Here is an 18,975-nt window from a genome sequence, read left to right on the forward strand (position 1 = left end):
TCAAATACCTCATTGTAGCCATTGACTACTATACCAAATGGGTAGAGGCTGAACCACTAGCCACCATATCGTCCTCCAACTGCCGGAAGTTCATGTGGAGGCAGGTGATAACCCGTTTCGGCATCCCAGAGGTCGTTATCTCGGACAATGGGACCCAGTTCACCGACAAGAAGTTCATGGAATTCCTCTCTGGCCTGGGGATAAAGCAAAAGTTCTCCTCAGTAGAACACCCCCAAACAAACGGGCAGGTAGAGGCCGCAAACAAAGTCATCCTTCTTGGTCTAAAGAAGCGCCTAGACAGTAAGAAGGGAAACTGGGCCGACGAACTCCCCTCCGTCTTATGGTCCTACCGGACAACCGAGCAAAGCGCCACGGGGGAAACCCCCTTTCGCCTAACCTATGGGGTCGACGCGGTAATACCAGTTGAAATCGGCGAACCAAGCCCCCGACTACTCCTCGCGGGCATGAGCGAAGCGGTTGAGAAAGACCTGATCGAAGAAACAAGGGAGATGGCTCACCTAACAGAAACGGCGCTGAAACAAAGAATAGCCCTGCGTTACAACGCAAAAGTCCTCAAACGAGACTTCGAAGAAGGGGACCTCGTCCTGCGACGCAACGACATCGGCGTCCCGACCCCAGGAGAAGGCAAGCTGGTGGTAAATTGGGAAGGCCCCTACAGGGTAAGGGAGTACTCGGCAAGGGCGCTTACAAACTCGAAAAACTGGACGGCAAGGAAATACCCAGAACATGGAACGCAAGTAACCTAAAGAGGTTCTACTCCTGACCCACCGGCTCACCGACCAGGGAGCCTAGCCAGATAGTTAGTATTCGCCCCATCCACATGTTAATTCAACTTGTTTACTTACTTTGTCAAATACTTACCCAACTGACGAGTAATTTTCACTTGTTCAAATTTTTTACTTGTTAAAACTTTCTTACTTGATATCTGTTCCTCGTGACCAAAATCTAAAACGGCACCCCGGGACTGATCACCCCGGGAGCCAGACGGCTCATAGGCCTCAACCAATTCGACGACTACGCGACCGAATCGGTCCGAACTGCTACCAAATGCGAAAACGGCAAGACGGGCACAAGACATAAGCCCGCCCAGAATAAACGGTAACACGAAAACGACAACACGACAAAATAATGAAACAAGCAAAAATCATAGCAATCAAACGACGATAACTTACAAAGCGTCAAAATATGCAACGGACAAGTAAAATTGTTCAAGGCAAACAAAACGACAAAGCATCAACAGGTTGTTCAACAAATACATTACAAAATATCCTAAGTTACGAGACTTCACTTCCTCGGCATATCGACAATTTTCCCGTCCTGGATAGTCTTGAAAACACCAATTGACGAGATCTCGAAATCAGGAGCAGCAATCTTCAGCTGGGCCTTCAGGGCATCTTCGGTCATCAAGATGGCATTCTTCCCTTGCTCCTTGGCCACCTTAAGCTTCTTCTTAAGATCAACGGCCTCTGCCTTAGCGGCTTTCGCCTCCGAGATGGCCTGCTCCCGTTCCTTTTCCAAAGCGACAACTCGACCCTGAGCGGCGTTCAGTTGATTTTCTAATGTCATCTCACGCTCAAGAAGCCGAGCCACGGTCTCATCGGACGCCTTCAGCCTCTCCGCAACAAACGACGACTTCTCCTCAGCAGCATTAAGCTTTCCCCCCATCTCGGACAGCTGACCCTGGAGGAGCTCAACTTGAGCCTTAAAGTCATTATTCGCCTTAACAGAAGACTCAAGCTTCCTCCGAAGCGCCTCCATACCAGATAGCTCAAACTCGGCCTTCCGAGCTATCACGGCCCCACGAAGCAAGGTGCGATACATCCACCTCGCCTGCCCGGACACCTCGGTTGCATGAAAATGCTCTTCTGTCCCGGGTATCAGCTGGGAGTCAATGAACTTGGAAGCATCAAAATTCCTCTCCATTACGGTTAGGACCCCCTCCGGGCTGGAAGACATCTTTCGCTTCTTAGGAGTGTGGATAAGCTCCACGTCGCTATCCGGATGAGGGGAGAGGGTCGCCTTCCCGTCAGCAGGTCCCTCCTCATGGGTAGGGGAAGCTTGACCCCCTAAGCCCTGCTTTCCCGACGTCTCGGTATCCTGGGCAGGGGAAGCCTGGCCCTCCTTTTCCCCTGACGGACCCTCCGACTTGCCGGCGTCCCTCTCTTCGGCATTCTCATCATCACTAGCCTCAAAAAAGGTCTTCATCAGATTCTCGAGACCGGTCACGGTAGCAGACATTTCCACTGCGAATAAACAACAAGAACGTTAGTCGCCAAACCGGAAATAAGAAGAACAACGACAAAGAAACATAGACAAACAAGAAAAGCAACTCACGAATATAGCTTCGACCGGCCTCCCGTTCACCCATAAGAAGGTGGGGGTTCACAGGATTCTTTTCAAAGATAGCAAGAAGAACGTTCGCTATCTTCTTATCTACAGCCGACAACCTCTTGTACGATACTTTCACAAAAGGATTCGACCCCGCGCCGAAGCTCCAGTAAGTCTGGATAAGGCGCTCCCCCTCTAACGACAACCAGAAGGGGTGGCGACCCTTGACGGGACGAACCTTGAAATACTTATCCTTAAAACCATGGTAGGAATCCTCAAAAAGGCTAAAAATCTTCCTACCCTGGGCAGCACGGAAAGAAAGAAACCCTTTTCTTGCTTTCCCCTGTTTGGAGGGGTTGGTAAGGTTGAAATAAAAGAGAAAAACGTCCACCGACGCCGGTAGCTCTAAGTACTCGCAGACCATCTCGAAGCAGCGAATCAAAGCCCAGCTGTTCGGATGAAGTTGAGACGGGGGGACGGATATCCGGTTCAGCAGCGCCATTTGAAAATCGGAGAACGGTATCCGAACACCAACTTGTGTGAACATGGATTTGTAAAACCAGATCCAGTCGGGGACGCGGGGGGAATGAAAATTGAGCTCATAAATACGCTCATGAGGAAGCGGGACAATGGCCTCATAGTTGGCCTCCTCATCAGTACCCCCACACAAGTAGCCGGCTTGCCGGAACTCCGTCAGCTCCCCCAAGTCCATCTGGTTGGGTGAACTCCTTATATCGTCAGTCACCCAAGCATACGGGTCGTAAGCCGCAGCAGATCCGGAAGACCGGGAGACAACGCGAGGCATACCTACAGCGGGGTACCACTCCGTTAGTCTATGAGGTCGGGAGCCCGACAAATTCTCAGAAACTATACCTTTTCAACTCAATCATAACCATATACGACTAGAAACTACACCTACCTCACAAACCACCCAAAAAGACCTATCCTGGAATGGTACCCCTTCCCTAACTCACCTATCCCAACACTACAAAAACCTCTTAACAAAAATAAAACCAGCCATGCAGTAGATGCAAACAACAAATCACACAACAACAGAGCATAACGCAGATACCAGAAGAGAGAAACCAGAAGATTACCTGGAGCGATGAAGGAGATCTGGGCTGGAAGTTGAAGCAGGAAGGAGTTCGCGCAGGAAGCTTTGGATGTTAGGGAGAGAAGAAGTTAGAAATGATAAGAGTGGGAGGTGGATAGGGAGAAAACTGTTTAAAAACCACCCCCAAAAGCGCGAAAGGAAGCAGGGGCAAGATAGTCTTTGCGCACGGATTTTTTCAAATCATTATGAGCATTAAATGCCCAGCGCGGAGAACGAAGCGGCAAACAGATGCCACAGCAGATCAAGAGACACGCGCACAAGAGACGCGTCCCTCCCACGATCAGCCGACCCAACGACAACGCACGAGTGCAAACATCACGCGCCACCAATGGCCTCCACGGCCATCGCTGACGCGTCGGGGGCACTGTTACGGCCTGGCCCAAAACTCGCGCGGGCCAACCCGATCCGAGTCCTCGCCGGCCCAGTGGTGCGTCCTCCACCCGACCCGGACACGCGTCCCGTACGGCTCGGACACAGCCGTGGGACAACACCTTTGAGGGTATGGGCCTGCCCATTGGAAGGGCCCACTACTGACATGTATATAAGGGGGAGACTGGCTCTCCCCCCAAGGTACGTCACATTCACGCATCATTTCCTCTCCGCCTGCACATATTCTGACAAGGGCGTCGGAGTGTCTTTGCAGGTGGCACCCCCCTCTTCCATCAGAAGTGCTCGGGACCTCGCTCACCCGGAACCAGGAAACCACGACCAGACGAGCTTCTCCACCATCCGAAGCGTTGACCTCAGGGTCCTAATCCGAACCGTCCGGTACCCGACCTACCGAACAGTTTACAAGTGCAGCCATAAACATCACTGCCACTATGTCTTCACTACAAACTGGATTAGATAAATATGGATGCTTCTTCTGTTTGACATCTGAACCACTTTGGAACTTTGTAACCTGGATAATAAACACTATCTTTTATGTTGATACATTTAAAAATGAGAAATTCTTGAAAGCCATTAGTTTTTTTTTTTTTTAATTTTGATTATTATTTTATCAAGATAAATTTTATTAATTTATATGTGTAAACTCTAAAAATACCATGACTTGAATCTGATATCTCTAGGCAAGGAGAGAAGACTATTTCATTTGAGTTATAATTCGTTGACATACAGAAAGGTAAATTAATTATACTATATAATGTATTTTAAAAAATGTTATATTATTTAAAAATTAATTAGATAATATATAAACTAATGTTAAATTTAAATTATTTATATTAAAAATATTTTGCAGAATATTTATTTAATAATTTGTATAATATAATTATTCAACTAAAATGTCATATAAATTAAAATATAGTTTATTAGGTTAAAAATTTAAATTTATTTATTTTTTAAAAATAATATAGACCTTTTATATTAAAGTTATACAAAATTGTATTTTTATTTATTATTTTTTATTTTTACCTTTGTTAACTTGACATTATTAGAAGAAAAAAAATAATTTAAATTTATTGTATAAAGAATTGGTATCAATTTTATATAATAAAAATAGATGTAGCTATGAAATTTTGTAGAGCTATTGATTATAATCTTTAGTTTGGCCCATACATGTGATGTATCAATCTCTTTATCAGTTAAGTTTTTGAATTGTGATGACAACTCAACAATTGAATCAGAAGATAAACATAAAAAGCATTGCATAAAAAAAAACAAAATAAAATCGGTAAGAGGTAAGAGGTAAGAGAGAAAATCTTTAAAAATTGAGAAGCATTCAATTTGTTGAGTCCTTAGCTGTACGAGAATGTAAAATGAATGGTTCCTTGACAATGACTGCTTTAGAAGTTTGTCCTAAAATCTTTGAATCAACCGCACACACTATGAACAAAACACCTTCTAGCTCATCTATCTAACCGATAAGTTCTAGTGTTCCACAATCAAATATTTATCTTTTTTACATTATTCTTATATTATTTTATGAAACTACTACATAGATTACACTTTAAACTTTCTGTAGCTATAACCATATGTATACTCTGGCTTCTTCATCCACAAATTATTCGTAACTTGTTCTTGTATGCAAGACGACTATATAAATGAAATAATAAGCAGCTTAATTCATTACAATTTATTTATACATAAAACGAAAATTCATATGTTGGCTACATGAATAACATATGTTGCATTATCACCTCATCAATACTAAATAGAGTTTCACATTATATATAGTAGCATATAAAACATTTCAATGTTCATATGCATATATATACGTTAATAACTAATAATAATGATTATTACAAATTTTAGTACAAATATTATTGTGAAGAAGAAGAAGGTGTGATCTTGATGACAAGGCCAGGGAAGACATCATCAGGGTCATGGATATGAGGGTTGTTGTCAACGATATAAGGATCACCGCACTTGTCACTTATGGTGTGAAGTGTCTCCCCTTCTCCGACCACATAGATCTCCTCGCAGGGTCGTCGGAGAGTAATAATAGTGCTGCTATTGTGTTCATCAGTGAAGATGGTTAGCATGATGAGGAGAGTGGAAGAAAGAAGGAGAAGAGCACAGTACCATGAAGCTTCTTCAGCTGTGGCGTTTCCCTTTCTGGAGTTCAAAGACATTGTCTTGGTCACTTTTTCACAAAAGAGAGCAAGCTAAGATCGATGGTTGGAACTTGTAACTTGGAAGTTATTAATATTATATAAATGAAGTTAAAGATGAAATAGGAGAAAGAGAGAAAATAGGGGGCACGATGCTTGTGAGGCTCAGTTTTGGCGGTTATTCAGGACAATACAGAGGTGGTTGTGGAACAACAAAAGGAGCAGCAACATATATATCTATGGAAATATGGTCACGTATCTAATATATGGAATTTTTTTCAGGACAATACAAAGGGTTGTGGAACAGGGCAACAAGACATGGAAATATATATATATATGAATTAATTTTGATGCACGTCTAATTTTTTGGTTTTTTTCAATATTTTTTAATAGTCAGACTAAAGATTGATTTATTGCAGATTTGATGTATATATAAGACGGGATAAAATATTTTAAATTGTGATTCTGTTTGTGCATCAAAATTAATCTCTTTTTTAATACATAATTTTATGGAATAAAATGTGCTTTTTGTTTTTTTTTTTAAGAATGATTTTAGGCATTCCTAGCTCGCTAATAATTAATTAGTTTAAAAATAATTTCATTCTTGAGAGTAATTTTGTTTAAATATATTTTTTTAGTGTGTATCTTGATATTAATTATCGGTCTGATTGTTTTGATTATTTGACATGATTTAAAAGTGTTAAGATTGAAGATATGCTTGAATTTGAAATGTTTGATGTTGTCAAATTCTCTTCTTTAATTATCTTTACTACTTGACGAGAGAGTCATTAGACCACTGTTCTAACTTGTCAATTAAAAAAATTTTAAACTCATTTTGTTTACATTTACTATATTAACTTTAAATTTTAGTGTGACTCTGCACATTCTAATATCCAATTTTTTTGGTTTTTTATTTTGTCTCTAGATTGGATTATAGTATGTCAATAAATATTTTATTTTTAAATGCATAAATCATAACTCACTCAAAGTATAAATTAGTTTTATGATGAGTCATGCGATGATGTAGCCAAGTATTGAATAACCAAGTATTGAATAAATTAGGCCTAGTTTTAAAATGGTGAGAGACAAATGAAGTTGATTCTATTTACACTGATGGGGCTGCTGTTGAGCAACAATACTGAGAGTGTGTATATGTAGGTAGAGAGACAGAGAAATAAAACTTGGTAATGATGGATTTTTTGAAAATTTAATGGAGGCAGGCTTGGATTATTGGTCGTATTATATTGGCTTCGGGACTTAAATGATTACTCATACCATATACTCATATCTGCTAACAGAATCTATATAATTAATGAAAATGTATATCATGCTATTAAAATTGAAACAAGAATCTTTGATTGAATGCTCTAGTACCAGAATAAATTAAAATCGGGTAAATTTGAGAAGACTTTACATGCAGTAATACATAAATTAAAACTTAAGAATAGAAACTCCTCACTAATGTAAAATTATTGATGCCTTTTAATTTAAATTATAAAAAAAAAGGAGCATGTGTGTAGTTTGTTTGCCTCTTCTTCAGAAAAAAAAGTGTGGGATTTCCAAGAATCATGACAAAAAGTTGTTCAATTACATTAGGATACACAAACCAAATAAGAGATTTACAAGATCACAAAAGTGAATGCAGGTACATCTGTTTGTACAAACTTTCAAATAGTAGTACAAGGCGGAATCAGAGGCATGAAGCTTTTGCTAATGTTGAAAATCAAATGCAGTGGTAGTACTCCCCTTGCTGCCTTTTAAATCCAGATTACTCTGCAAATGAATAAAATAAGTGCATTTCAATAACTTAAATGTGCACACTCTATAATTATAATAATTTAGAATGTGCCTGATTAATAATACCTTTGATCAAGCAGCTAACTTTCTTTTCCTATTCTTGGTCATGCAACTTACTTCTTCAGGAGTCGATGTGATTTTCCTTTAATCATCCGGATCATCTTGCTTTTCAGTGCGTCCATACTCTGCCTTGTGATGGAGTTATGATGATGAGGGTTCAACTGCAAGTTGAACTCCAATTCAAGTTTTTGAATGACATCCACGACAGTTGAGGCATACATTGGCAAAACCCCACACCCTTTGATAAAAACCTGTTTTTTCCTTTCTTCTACTCTCCCATATTCATCAGGTCTATCAACACTGAATCTGAATGACATCTTTTGGTTGCTAGTGCTGTCATCATCATCACACATTTCAATTTCCCTAAACATGTCTTCATCAGGAAATTGATAAGTCCAAATAAAAACGTGATCTTCAGAGTTCCGTCGTCTTCCAGGAACAAAGATTTGCCTTATAATTAGAAATGTGTGCTTAACATCATCTCCGAAGTGGCGGTATTCACACCTGATATTGAGAGTACCCCATTTATTAAAAGAAGGAGGAGGTACGTTTTGAGAAACAACACAACAGAAGATGAAACCCAACAACTGGTAGTAAGGTTGATCAAGTTCAATTGTTATGGACGCTTCTGTTGTCTGACATCCAAACCACTCTGGAACTTTGTACCCTGGATAACAAATACGACCATCCATTCTAGGATAATGATAATAATTTATCATCGGATAATGACCTGTCAAAGAAAACAAAACATTTTTCAATATTGTGAGATGGGCATCTTCCGTAATATCATTCAGCGACTCCTCTTCCAATTTCACGCAATTTTCAAATGAGATCTGTCTTCTGTTCAAACTAAATGCTGCCTTCAAACTGAATATTCTTTCCAGTGATGTGCACCCATTAGCAAGAAGCACTTGAATAGATGGTGGAAGCTCCGGTATAGATCGAAGACTACAACAGCCACTTACGTCAAGAGTCAATAAGCTTGATAGTGTTTTGATATGGTGTGGAAGCTCAATTAGCTCTCTGCAATCCCAAAGAACAAGACACACAAGATATGTAGAGCAATAGAATTCATGTGGTAAGCTCTTAATTCTCAACAAAGAGAAATACGAAGTCGTCAGTTTCTCTGATGACACCGAAAATTCCTCCAGGCTTGAGCACTTTTGAACCCCGAGTACTTTTAGAGATTTCAAATATATGTTGCTTTTGACACTCTTCAATTTTTTGCAACCATCAAGAAACAATCCCTCAAGTGTTTGGATGGATAAAATAGATGGATGAAGTTGACATAGTTTTTCACAATTACAAAGATCTATCGATATAAGCTTTGTTGCTTTACTGAAGTCTGGGAGCTCTACCAACTTTTTACATCCACCAAGTTCAAGCCTTGTCAAATTCACAAGATTCTGTAACAATTTAGAGATACATTCATCACATTATGCAAAAATCCTTGATTTTCAATCAAAAGAAAACGGATAAAAAAGAAGTTCATATTGGTATTAGTACCTGTGCTCCATCCCAGAGTTTAGAAGTTTGACTGTAAGGCATCCTAAGCTCAACAAGTTTCTCTGCACAAAACCTTAATGGTAGATAATTCAGAGGACAACTATTCCACTCCAGATAGCTGAGTTTTGCAGGAAACGGGTCCAGGGTTGTGGGAATGTAGACTTTGGACTGTCTTTGATCCGAAGGATCATAAAACTTAAGAAATCTTAGACGAGGCATATTTGTAAGGGTGTCCGCATTTAAGTGTAGATCTCCAATTTGGGACAAGTCTATCATAATGCCTTCTACTAAACTTTTTTCCTGAAAACCAAAAACGAGTATTAACAAAATGCTATTGTAATGGTTTAAGACAAGCAAAAACAATATAGGTGTGCCGTTTTCTTACCTCACTATTTTTCAATAAGTTGCAGAAATCTTCAGGTTTATTTATTCGAGTGAGTTTTCCAGGATCTTTATTTGATTCTTGGCGAACGACTTCCCAACCCATTTGTTGTATCAAATCATGCATTTCTATTCTATCGCTGAAAATAGTTATAAGAGCTTTACGCTCAAGAGTGCTTATTCCAATGTCGCCAAAGAAATCACACGAGTCTAGAAACCTTATAACATTATCCTTGTATGCTCCTCTGAAAAAGAATGCAATGTCAAGGAATATGTTCTTATCTGAATCATCTAATCCATCATAACTCAATTTTAAGACATTGTAGATCTCCACATTGGGATGAACCCTGAGTTTTTTCAATGCACTTTTCCATTCTTTTATGCTCCTTGAGTGTAGAAAGGATCCCAATACTTTTAATGCTAATGGATTGCCCTTTGTGTAATTAACTGCCATTTTTGAAAGCTCTTCATATCCATGTTCAGGATAGCTTTTGTGAAAGGCTTTTAAGCAAAAAAGCTCAAGGGAACTCTTAAAGCTCAATTCTTGGACCTTGTATATTGCATGCACTCTTGCAGCAATTAGTACTTGCTCGTCTCTTGTTGTTACAATGACCCTACTACCTGCTCCCAGACAGATTGCTTCTCTTGTTAGATAATCTAACTTGTCTAATGCATCCACATCATCAAGCACTATGAGCACCTTTTTCCGACTCAACTTTCTCTTGACATACATAGATCTTTCATGGGCTGATCCCTTCACAAGATGTTCTCCCTCAAGTAGTTCAGAAATAAGTTTCTCATATAAGCTGTGTTTACCAGACTTTTGTGATTCTTCTCTTACATTTTGTAGAAAGCAGCAACCTTCATATCGAGAGGCATATCTGTCGAATATTGCTCTAGCAATTGTTGTTTTACCTATGCCTCCCATCCCCCAAATCCCCACAGTTCGAACTTCATCAGACTCCATTGCCATTAAAGGTTGAAGAAATTTAAAATGCTCATCAATTCCGACAAGGTCTTGGGGTGCATTTGAAAAAAGATGCGACAATTTTTCCGAAATATTCTTGACAATATCTTGGATGAGTTCTGATTCATTTCTATCGTATATGGAAAAGAAAAAGAAAGTATATCATAATACAAGTAAAATTAGAGAAGAATAAGAAGAAGAAGAAAAAACAATAATAAATTAATAATGGAGACGAGAAATAAACAGCAAATGAGCATGTTTAAGCGGGTGATTTTAGTGAGTTTATATTTTAATACTAATTATATCAAGCATTAGATATTTAGTCAAATATATTAAATTAATTTTTAACCTTTTTTTATAAAAGTGAATTTTTTTTCCATGTGTAGCTAATTTTTTTAATATCTAAACCAACTAAATATTATTATTTATTGCTGTTTCTTAGTCAACAGCGTATGAAAATCATCCAAATCTTTATCAGTTTATTTGTACAATTTAGTATGAAACTAGCTCTATATCCGCGCATGTCACGAAATTTAGATAGATATATAAATTAATATAAAATTTAACAATTATGTAATTATAAATTTATAAAGCTATGTGAAAAATTATGAAAATATTTAATTCAAATTTGTTTATGTAATTTTATTCAATTTAGAATTCCAAGATAATAATAATAATTATGATATTAAAATACTTTGATTCTTATACTAATATTTTTATGTATGTGTGAGATAATATCTTTTTTTTTTAATCAAAACCAAATTTCTAATACAACTAAACAAAGTTAACGTTAAAAGGTAATTTATTTAATTCCTTTTAAAACTAATCCTAAATTTAACCATTTTAAAATTAAAAGAAGTATTCTAGTAGAGTTAAACCTCAGAGTGGTCCCTGAACTTGCACTCGACACTCAAAGTGGTCCTTAACCTTGCACTAGCCTCAATATTATCCCCGAATTTAACACAAGTGTTTCACGGTCGTCCCTGAAGCATTTTCCGGGAAATATTCCCTAACGGCGCGCTGACGTGTATGGAGAGGCGCCACATGGATATCTGATGTGGCTGTTATCATTTTTTAACTCAATTTAGTCCCTGAATTATTTTATAATCCTAATCCCCAATTTATTATCAGAAACCACTCTGTTTCTTCTTCTCTTCTCTCCTTTGTCTTCTCTGCCATTGTTGAACGTGATTTGAGTGGGTCATGATGGGTGGAGGCAGCAAATTGAAGTTATGATGAAGGCCCGAATTTTGGAGGTTATGATACTCATGATGTATATCATGATGAGTTAGATGGGACAAATTCTTGGCATTCCGAAGAAATGAAGACACCCCTAACTCAGAGGATGATGACTCATTTCCTGTTTTCAGAGAAGAAACCAGGTTTGGAAAACTCCAATTAGAGGTAGGGATGAAATTCAACACGAAGATGGATTTTAAGGAGGCTGTGAGGGAGTATTGCATCCAGGAAGGTAGAAGAGTTAGATTCAAGAAAAATGATAATGTATGATGCAGGGCTTTATGTAGGGGTGAGGAATGTCCATGGGTTATCTATATCTCTAAGGATAGTGAGATTGTTTGCTGGCAAGTTAAAACCTTCAATGATGATCATACCTGCCCAAGGGAGACAAAAAATAAATTAGCTAACAGATGGTGGTTAGCAAACAAGTTGGTGAAGAAGCTTATGAAATTTCCAAATCTGAAGCACTCTGAAGCTTTAACATACTTCAAACCCCGCAGAAGAGCCCACTTTTGACAAGATGTATATTTGTCTGGATGGGTGCAAGAATAGATTTAGTGCGGGATGCAGACCTCTAATAGGGCTTGATGGAGCATTCCAGAAAACCAGATTTGGTGGACAAATCTTGGCAGCCATTTACGTCATTGCATATGCTATTGTACCAGTGGAGAACACGAATAATTGGAGGTAGTTTCTTGAGCTGCTGCAAGAGGATCTAGGGAGCTACACCCAAAATGGGTAGTGTTTCATTTTAAACATGTAAAAGTAACGATGTCTTTGCTATTTACTGGTTATTGTATTTTAGTAAGGGTTGAACTCCTTAGGTTGATGTATTTTTTGTAGCCATGTTTTGCTTTCATGATTCTGTTTCTATATTTACTGGTTTGTTTCACACATTGTTATTGCCTGTATTGATAGAATGGGGTAGGAGTAGAACTTAATAAATTGTGTGTAGGGATTAATTTGATGTCACTTATGTATGTGTAGGGACTATTTTGATGTCACTTATGTAAGGTGAGGGACCATTTTGGGTCCTGATATTGTAAGTTATTAATTTCAGTGGTTTTGTGCAGGGACTAATCACAGCTGTGCAGGAGGTCTTTCCTGATGTCCACCACAGATTTTGTGTATAGCACTTGCGGAGAAACTTCAATAAGCAGTGGAAAGACAATGAACTTAGAGGATTACTGTGGGAGTGTGTAAGATCTACTGCTCAAGAGGGATTCATTGAGGGAATGATGAAAATCCAGAGAGCTAAAAAGGAAGCATGAGAGTACCTTTCCAAATGACGAAGAGATGCATGGAGTCGGACCTTCTTCCCCTCCTAACCAAAATGTGACAACATATGTAACAATGCTTGCAAAGTATTCAATGCCATAATCAAGAAAGTAAGGGCCAAACCAATTATCACACCACCAGGTACTTCAACTATTACTCCACCCATCATGACCCACTCAAATCACGTTCAACAATGGCAGCTCAACAATGACAAAGAAGACGAAGGAGAGCAGAGAAGAAGAACCAGAGTGGTTTCTGATAATAAATTGGGGATTAGGGTTATAAAATAATTCAGGGACTAAATTGAGTTAAAAAATGATAACAGCCACCTCAGATATCCATGTGGCGCCTCTCCACACACGTCAGCGCGCCGTTAGGGAATATTCCCCGGAAAATGTTTCAGCGACCGTGAAACACTTGTGTTAAATTCGGGGATAATATTGAGGCCAGTGCAAGGTTAAGGACCACTTTGAATGTCGAGTGCAAGTTCAGGGACCACTCTGAGGTTTAACTCATTCTAGTATTAGTAAATTGATACTTCTAATTTTAATTTTAATACAATTAAATAATTTTAACTCAGAAAGGATATTTTAATCTTTTAAAATTAATTATTTTTTTTCAAAGATAGATATTTTATTGATTAATAAAATAAATGGATGGTCTAGAATAGTATTTTCTATTTTAAATATTAGAGAGGAATATATTTTTTGCTGGATTATAGAATTGAGGAATATATCACGAAATTGTGGGAGATAGTTAAAAAAATTCTAAAAATTAAATTTTGATATCAAAATTTGATGGTTAAATTTGTGTTAATGAATTTTTTTATTTTTTTAATAAAAAATTTAAATATCAGATTTGTGTTTATAAATTTTTTATTATTTTAAAATCATAAATCTGAATTTTTACAAAATTTACATTTTAGCCATCATAAAATTTGACCTTCAAATTTCTTTTAAAATTTTAATACGTTCAAATCTGATGATCTAATTTGATAATTCAATTAACAAAAATGAATTTCTATATTAAAAAAAGAAAACACCAAACTTACCCATAATAATGGATAACACAACAGCATGGTCATCCATTTCTAAAAAAAATTAGCCAAATAGGACAACACAAGAATGTGGATTTCTCCAAAATAATGAACAATAACTAAAAAAAAAAAGAAGAAAGTGAGACTATTGGGGATATTTCGGATACTAGTGCACTACTATATAGTTTTTATATATAGTTTTATTGAATTTTTAATTAAGTTTATATATATATATATTTTAATTAAGTTCCTATAACTATATCAGATTTTGTAATTAAACTTCTGTCGTGATAAAAACGTTGAAATTAACAGAATATTTCGCTAAACAAAACAAATATAAAAAATATAGAGACCTAATTGAAAATTCGGTAAAATTATAGGTTTTGACAAAATAATTAAACCATTTATAAAGTCTTCAAAAATTAATTCTAAAAAGGTATTTTGGTTTTTTAAAATATGATTAAGAGGATCTTTTAGTATCTCATGTTTTAAATTTATAATACAATTAAACAAATTAAATTTTAAAAAGGTAATTAAATCTTTTCAAAATTAACTATAAAGTTATTTTATTTTAAGGCTTTCTAAAATCAAATTCAATTTTCTAATACAATTAAACAACTTTAATTCTAGAAGGTATTATTTTAGTCTTTTTATTATTAAAGTCAAGTTCCTAATTTCTAATAAAACCAAATAATCTTTATTCATCCTATAGTATTTTAGTATTTTCCAAATTAATCCTAAACGATTATTTAGTCTTTTAAAAAATTAATTATAAAAATATTTTAGTCTTTTAAAATTAATTCTCAAAGGGTATTTTAATTTCTTAAAATGAACTCTTTCCGTGTTTTAATCATTTTAAAATTGAATTTAAATGTCTAATTTTTCATACAATCAAACAATGTTAATTAGTCATATATAAGGATATTTTAGTGTTTATAAAACTTAATCCTAAAAAGTGATTTAATTTTTTTTAAAAATTAATTATAGGGATATTTTAATATTTTTAAATACTCAAATTTATAATTTTAAATATATTTAAACAAAATTAATTCTAAAAATATATTTTAGTCTTTTAAAAATAAACTATAAGTGTATTTTAGTCTTTTTAATATAAAATTAAAATTTAGATTTTCTAATAAAATTAAATAATTATTATTAATCATATAAAGATATTTTAGACTTTTAAAAACTAACTTTAAAATAATATTTCACTATTTTTAGATTTTTGAAAATAAACTATAAAAATATTTTAGTCTTTTCAAAATTAATGCTAAATGTGCATTTTAATCTTTTATAATAAACTCTGAATATTTTAATATTTTTAAAATCCTATTCAAATTTAATTCTAATATCATTTAATAATCTTTAACTTAAAAGGGTATTTTAGTTTTTTATTAATACTAAAAGGTTGTTTTTGTTATAATGTTAAAAACGATACTCTAAATCTTTTGTAACATTACTCAAAATAATATTTTAGTCTTTTATAAATAATTTAAAGAATATTTTAATTAGGATAAGATAAACTGTGATATATTTTTAAATTTAATTAATATTTTAAATAAAAGTATACAAATATAAATATTGAAGTTTAAAATATAATTTATTAATTATTGATTAATGATATAATATTAAATTGAATTCAAATAAAATCAACTAGAAAGAATAATTTTTATTCTTAATTAAGAGGGATACCATAAAACTCACCTATGTATATACCTTCCTAGTTAGTTGCTATGATTGCTGCTTGCTAGATAGTACTAGTAGTACATCTCTCTCTCTCTCTTTTAAATTTTAGCCAACAATACTTAAAGAAAGAATATTATTTGTATTTTTGTGTACACTTTTTTATACATTTTTTAACTTTAATATTAGAAGTGATTCATAAGAAATAAAAAATTAAAAAATTAATTTTTTTTTACCTAAAAAAATACACCAAAATTATATAGAAAATGGTATACATATGATTTCTCTATTAATCTATTTAAAGTAAACGAATTTGATGTAAGAGCAACGATTAACTCACCATAGCGGTAATAAATATAAAATTAAATAATAAATAGTAAAAGAGGCTACATAACAAAAGCATATATTTTTATGGATGAAAAATTTTACCGATATTTGGATGGATAATGAATTCCAGATAAATTTGCCGTCTTCTTCATAACAGATTTCCAACTCTGCATAATTTCCTCTTCATATCTCTCTTTGTGGACATCAAAAGCCTCTGCAAAAGTTCTTTTTTGATGCCTTACATGAGAAGGATCAACATTATAAAAAACAGGTATCACAATCCTTTCATACTGTTCCATGCATTCAATAATCTTCACAAGCTCCTCCATACACCATCTTGAAGAAGCATAGTGTTCCGAGAAGATAACCAATGAGATGTATGATTGCTCAATTGCTCGAAGGAGGGTGGATGAAATCTCATCTCCAGGATGAAGCTTTTCATCGTCAACAAAGAAATCAATTTGATTACGCTTCAAGTCTGTTGTCAAATGACTAAGCAAAGAAGTGCGAATGTCTGTTCCTCGAAAACTGAGGAAAACATCATGTTTGATTAGAGGAACATTATTGAAAGCAGATGAACTAGAGAAAGGAGAATATGCCATCGAATGTTTTGTGTGTGTGTTTGTTAGTGTCGTGTAATTCTTGGCTAAAGCCTAAGGTTTTATAAAGAGCCAAGTGAGTCAAGCAGTCAACCATAATAATAACGAGGTGGCTAGGTTCTTCCTGGTTGTTTCTTGGTTGATTCCTCTCCCTTGTTAAAACTTAAAACTTAAAATCATAATAGAGATAGCTTTGCTTTACTTTTCTTGGTTGATTCCTCTTCATATATGATCCTCATTTTAAGACATACAAGAATAAGAAGTACTAAAAAATTAAATACTTATTTTATATTTTGAGTTTTTTATTTGTACTTTTTTTTTTTAAAAAAAAAGTAAGGAAGAAAATTTTTTTCTTTTACAATTTTTGAAAAGCACATAACGAATGTATTCCTGAGTTATCTATTGGAACATTTTTTAAAAAAAAAAATATTAATTTACTAATGTATTCCTATATTTCTGCTGAAAGATAAGTTTTTCTATTAAAAGAATTCATACCTTTTAAATGTAATACTATACAAATAATAATACTTTTAATGTGAGATTTTTCTATTACACTCATCTTTAAAAATAAAAAAAAATTATAATTGTTTATTGCTTGTTAAAACTAAAACATTAATTTTTTTTTTAAATTGGTTTGGTGTGTGCACGCAGTAATATGTGTATACAAAATTTTGTTATATGTATTTCATATTATTATTAAAAGAATTTATTTTGAATTAAAGTGTTAATAATATAACATGTTTTTTTATTAATAACTTATGTAATTATTCTATTTTATATAAATAATACAGAACAATACTTTTCAAACATAGCATATAATGCCAAATAGTTTTTTATTCCGTATGACCATAATTGTAATTTTGATAAAAGGTGCTTACATATTTCTTATTAAAGTAATTAAATTACTTCTTATTCTAATAAAATGTACTTTTATAAGTAAATCCAGACATAAAATATTTTTATTTTTGGTTTTAAAAATCTCTCAATTGTACAAACAATAAAAAAATAAAAAGTTGGATAGTTGGTCCTACTCTAAGGTTGAATCGACAAGGACAGTTATGTATTAGTGTCGTGGAGACTGGAGAATGACTCGCAAGTCATTAAACTAAAAACGAAAAGATTTTTTAAGAGATTAAAGGTGAGTTTGAATTAGCTTTTAAAAAAAATATTTATTTTTTTTATCTTTTGAAAAGAAAACTTTTACATACAAAAGTTATTTTATATTTAAATAAGTTTTTTAAAAATTATTTTTAAATATTAAAAATATATCTTGTTTCTACTTTTTTAAAAATAAGGTATTATTAATTTTAAAAAAATTAAATTATTTACTTTTTTTAATAAAAATATTTTTTAAAAAAACGTATCTAAATAAGTTTTAATAAATAAAAGTATTTATTAAAAAAAAATATTTTTTATTCAAAAAAAATCAATCCAAACTAACATTAATTTATCAAAATATTTTAAAAGCAAATAATAATTACATAATTACATAAACATTATTAATGGAGAACCAACTTGTAAGTGAATAGAATAATCCCCCAAAATATGTGTGTGGGGTTCATTTATGTAAAATATATGGTGTGAAAGCACAGAGTCTGTATGTTGTTTTTACGCGTTTAGTGGTGATCTTTTGCATTTCATTTTGCTTAATGCTGCTGTTCTCAACTTTGCACAGAGCCGTGATGCAACATGATCAAAATATACCAATCATTCTATCTATATATTAAAAATCAATCACTAATCAATTAATTAATATATATAAAAATATGTATTTATTATTTTAATTTTTTATTATATTATTATAAATATATTTGATTATTCTATTATTATATATTTAATTATTCTAATGATTTATTATTTGACTTAAAAAATATATAAATTAATAAATCAACCCCAAACTAATAAAGTCATGTTAGCTTCTTCCACAACCTGCTTCCTCTTTTATATCTATCGGTTCTATTATTATTTTATTCTTCATTTCTCTCGGTTATTGTATCTTTCGCAAATGGGTCCAAAAATGTGAGACAGAAAATAGAAACAAAATATAAAAACAACACGCTTTTGGTTTTATATTTTTATGGCAATTT

General features: G+C 34.1%; 2 protein-coding genes across 6 annotated transcripts; both read right to left on the reverse strand.

Annotated features, from left to right (window-relative positions):
* Positions 1 to 5,724: 5,724 nt before the first annotated feature.
* LOC112730600 (uncharacterized) lies at positions 5,725 to 6,036 on the reverse strand. The gene has a single exon (XM_025780669.1). It carries the CDS (start codon positions 6,034 to 6,036, stop codon positions 5,725 to 5,727), a length of 312 nt encoding a protein of 103 aa, XP_025636454.1.
* Positions 6,037 to 7,474: 1,438 nt separating this feature from the next.
* LOC112728386 (disease resistance protein RML1A) lies at positions 7,475 to 17,112 on the reverse strand. Of its 5 annotated transcripts, XM_025778484.2 has the most exons (7): positions 16,392 to 16,924; positions 13,243 to 13,289; positions 11,605 to 12,339; positions 9,764 to 10,856; positions 9,379 to 9,678; positions 7,879 to 9,278; positions 7,475 to 7,788 (listed from the first exon to the last, which is right to left on the reverse strand). In XM_025778484.2, the coding sequence occupies exons 4-6, from the start codon at positions 10,730 to 10,732 to the stop codon at positions 7,926 to 7,928; spliced, it is 2,622 nt and encodes an 873-aa protein (XP_025634269.1). In that variant the 5' UTR covers positions 10,733 to 10,856; positions 11,605 to 12,339; positions 13,243 to 13,289; positions 16,392 to 16,924; the 3' UTR covers positions 7,475 to 7,788; positions 7,879 to 7,925. The 5 variants fall into 5 exon arrangements, with proteins under 5 accessions (XP_025634269.1, XP_025634271.1, XP_025634270.1 ...); XM_025778486.2 differs by lacking the exon at positions 13,243 to 13,289; XM_025778485.2 differs by lacking the exon at positions 11,605 to 12,339.
* Between the last annotated feature and the right edge of the window lie 1,863 nt (positions 17,113 to 18,975).

This window comes from Arachis hypogaea, chromosome 12, assembly GCF_003086295.3.
Source record: "Arachis hypogaea cultivar Tifrunner chromosome 12, arahy.Tifrunner.gnm2.J5K5, whole genome shotgun sequence".
In the NCBI taxonomy this organism is placed as follows: Eukaryota; Viridiplantae; Streptophyta; class Magnoliopsida; order Fabales; family Fabaceae; genus Arachis; species Arachis hypogaea.

What these genes read in the sequence shown, in the direction of transcription:
- LOC112728386 (XM_025778483.3), bottom strand. Translation starts at nt 16,891, where the DNA reads ATGGCATATTCTCCTTTCTCTAGTTCATCTGCTTTCAATAATGTTCCT. An exon ending in CATTATCCATCCAAATATCG is followed by an intron (nt 10,857 to 16,391) that starts GTAAAATTTTTC and finishes CATATACGATAG; the next exon opens with AAATGAATCAGAACTCATCC. An exon ending in AACTCTGGGATGGAGCACAG is followed by an intron (nt 9,279 to 9,378) that starts GTACTAATACCA and finishes AAATTGTTACAG; the next exon opens with AATCTTGTGAATTTGACAAG.
- LOC112730600 (XM_025780669.1), bottom strand. Translation starts at nt 6,036, where the DNA reads ATGTCTTTGAACTCCAGAAAGGGAAACGCCACAGCTGAAGAAGCTTCA.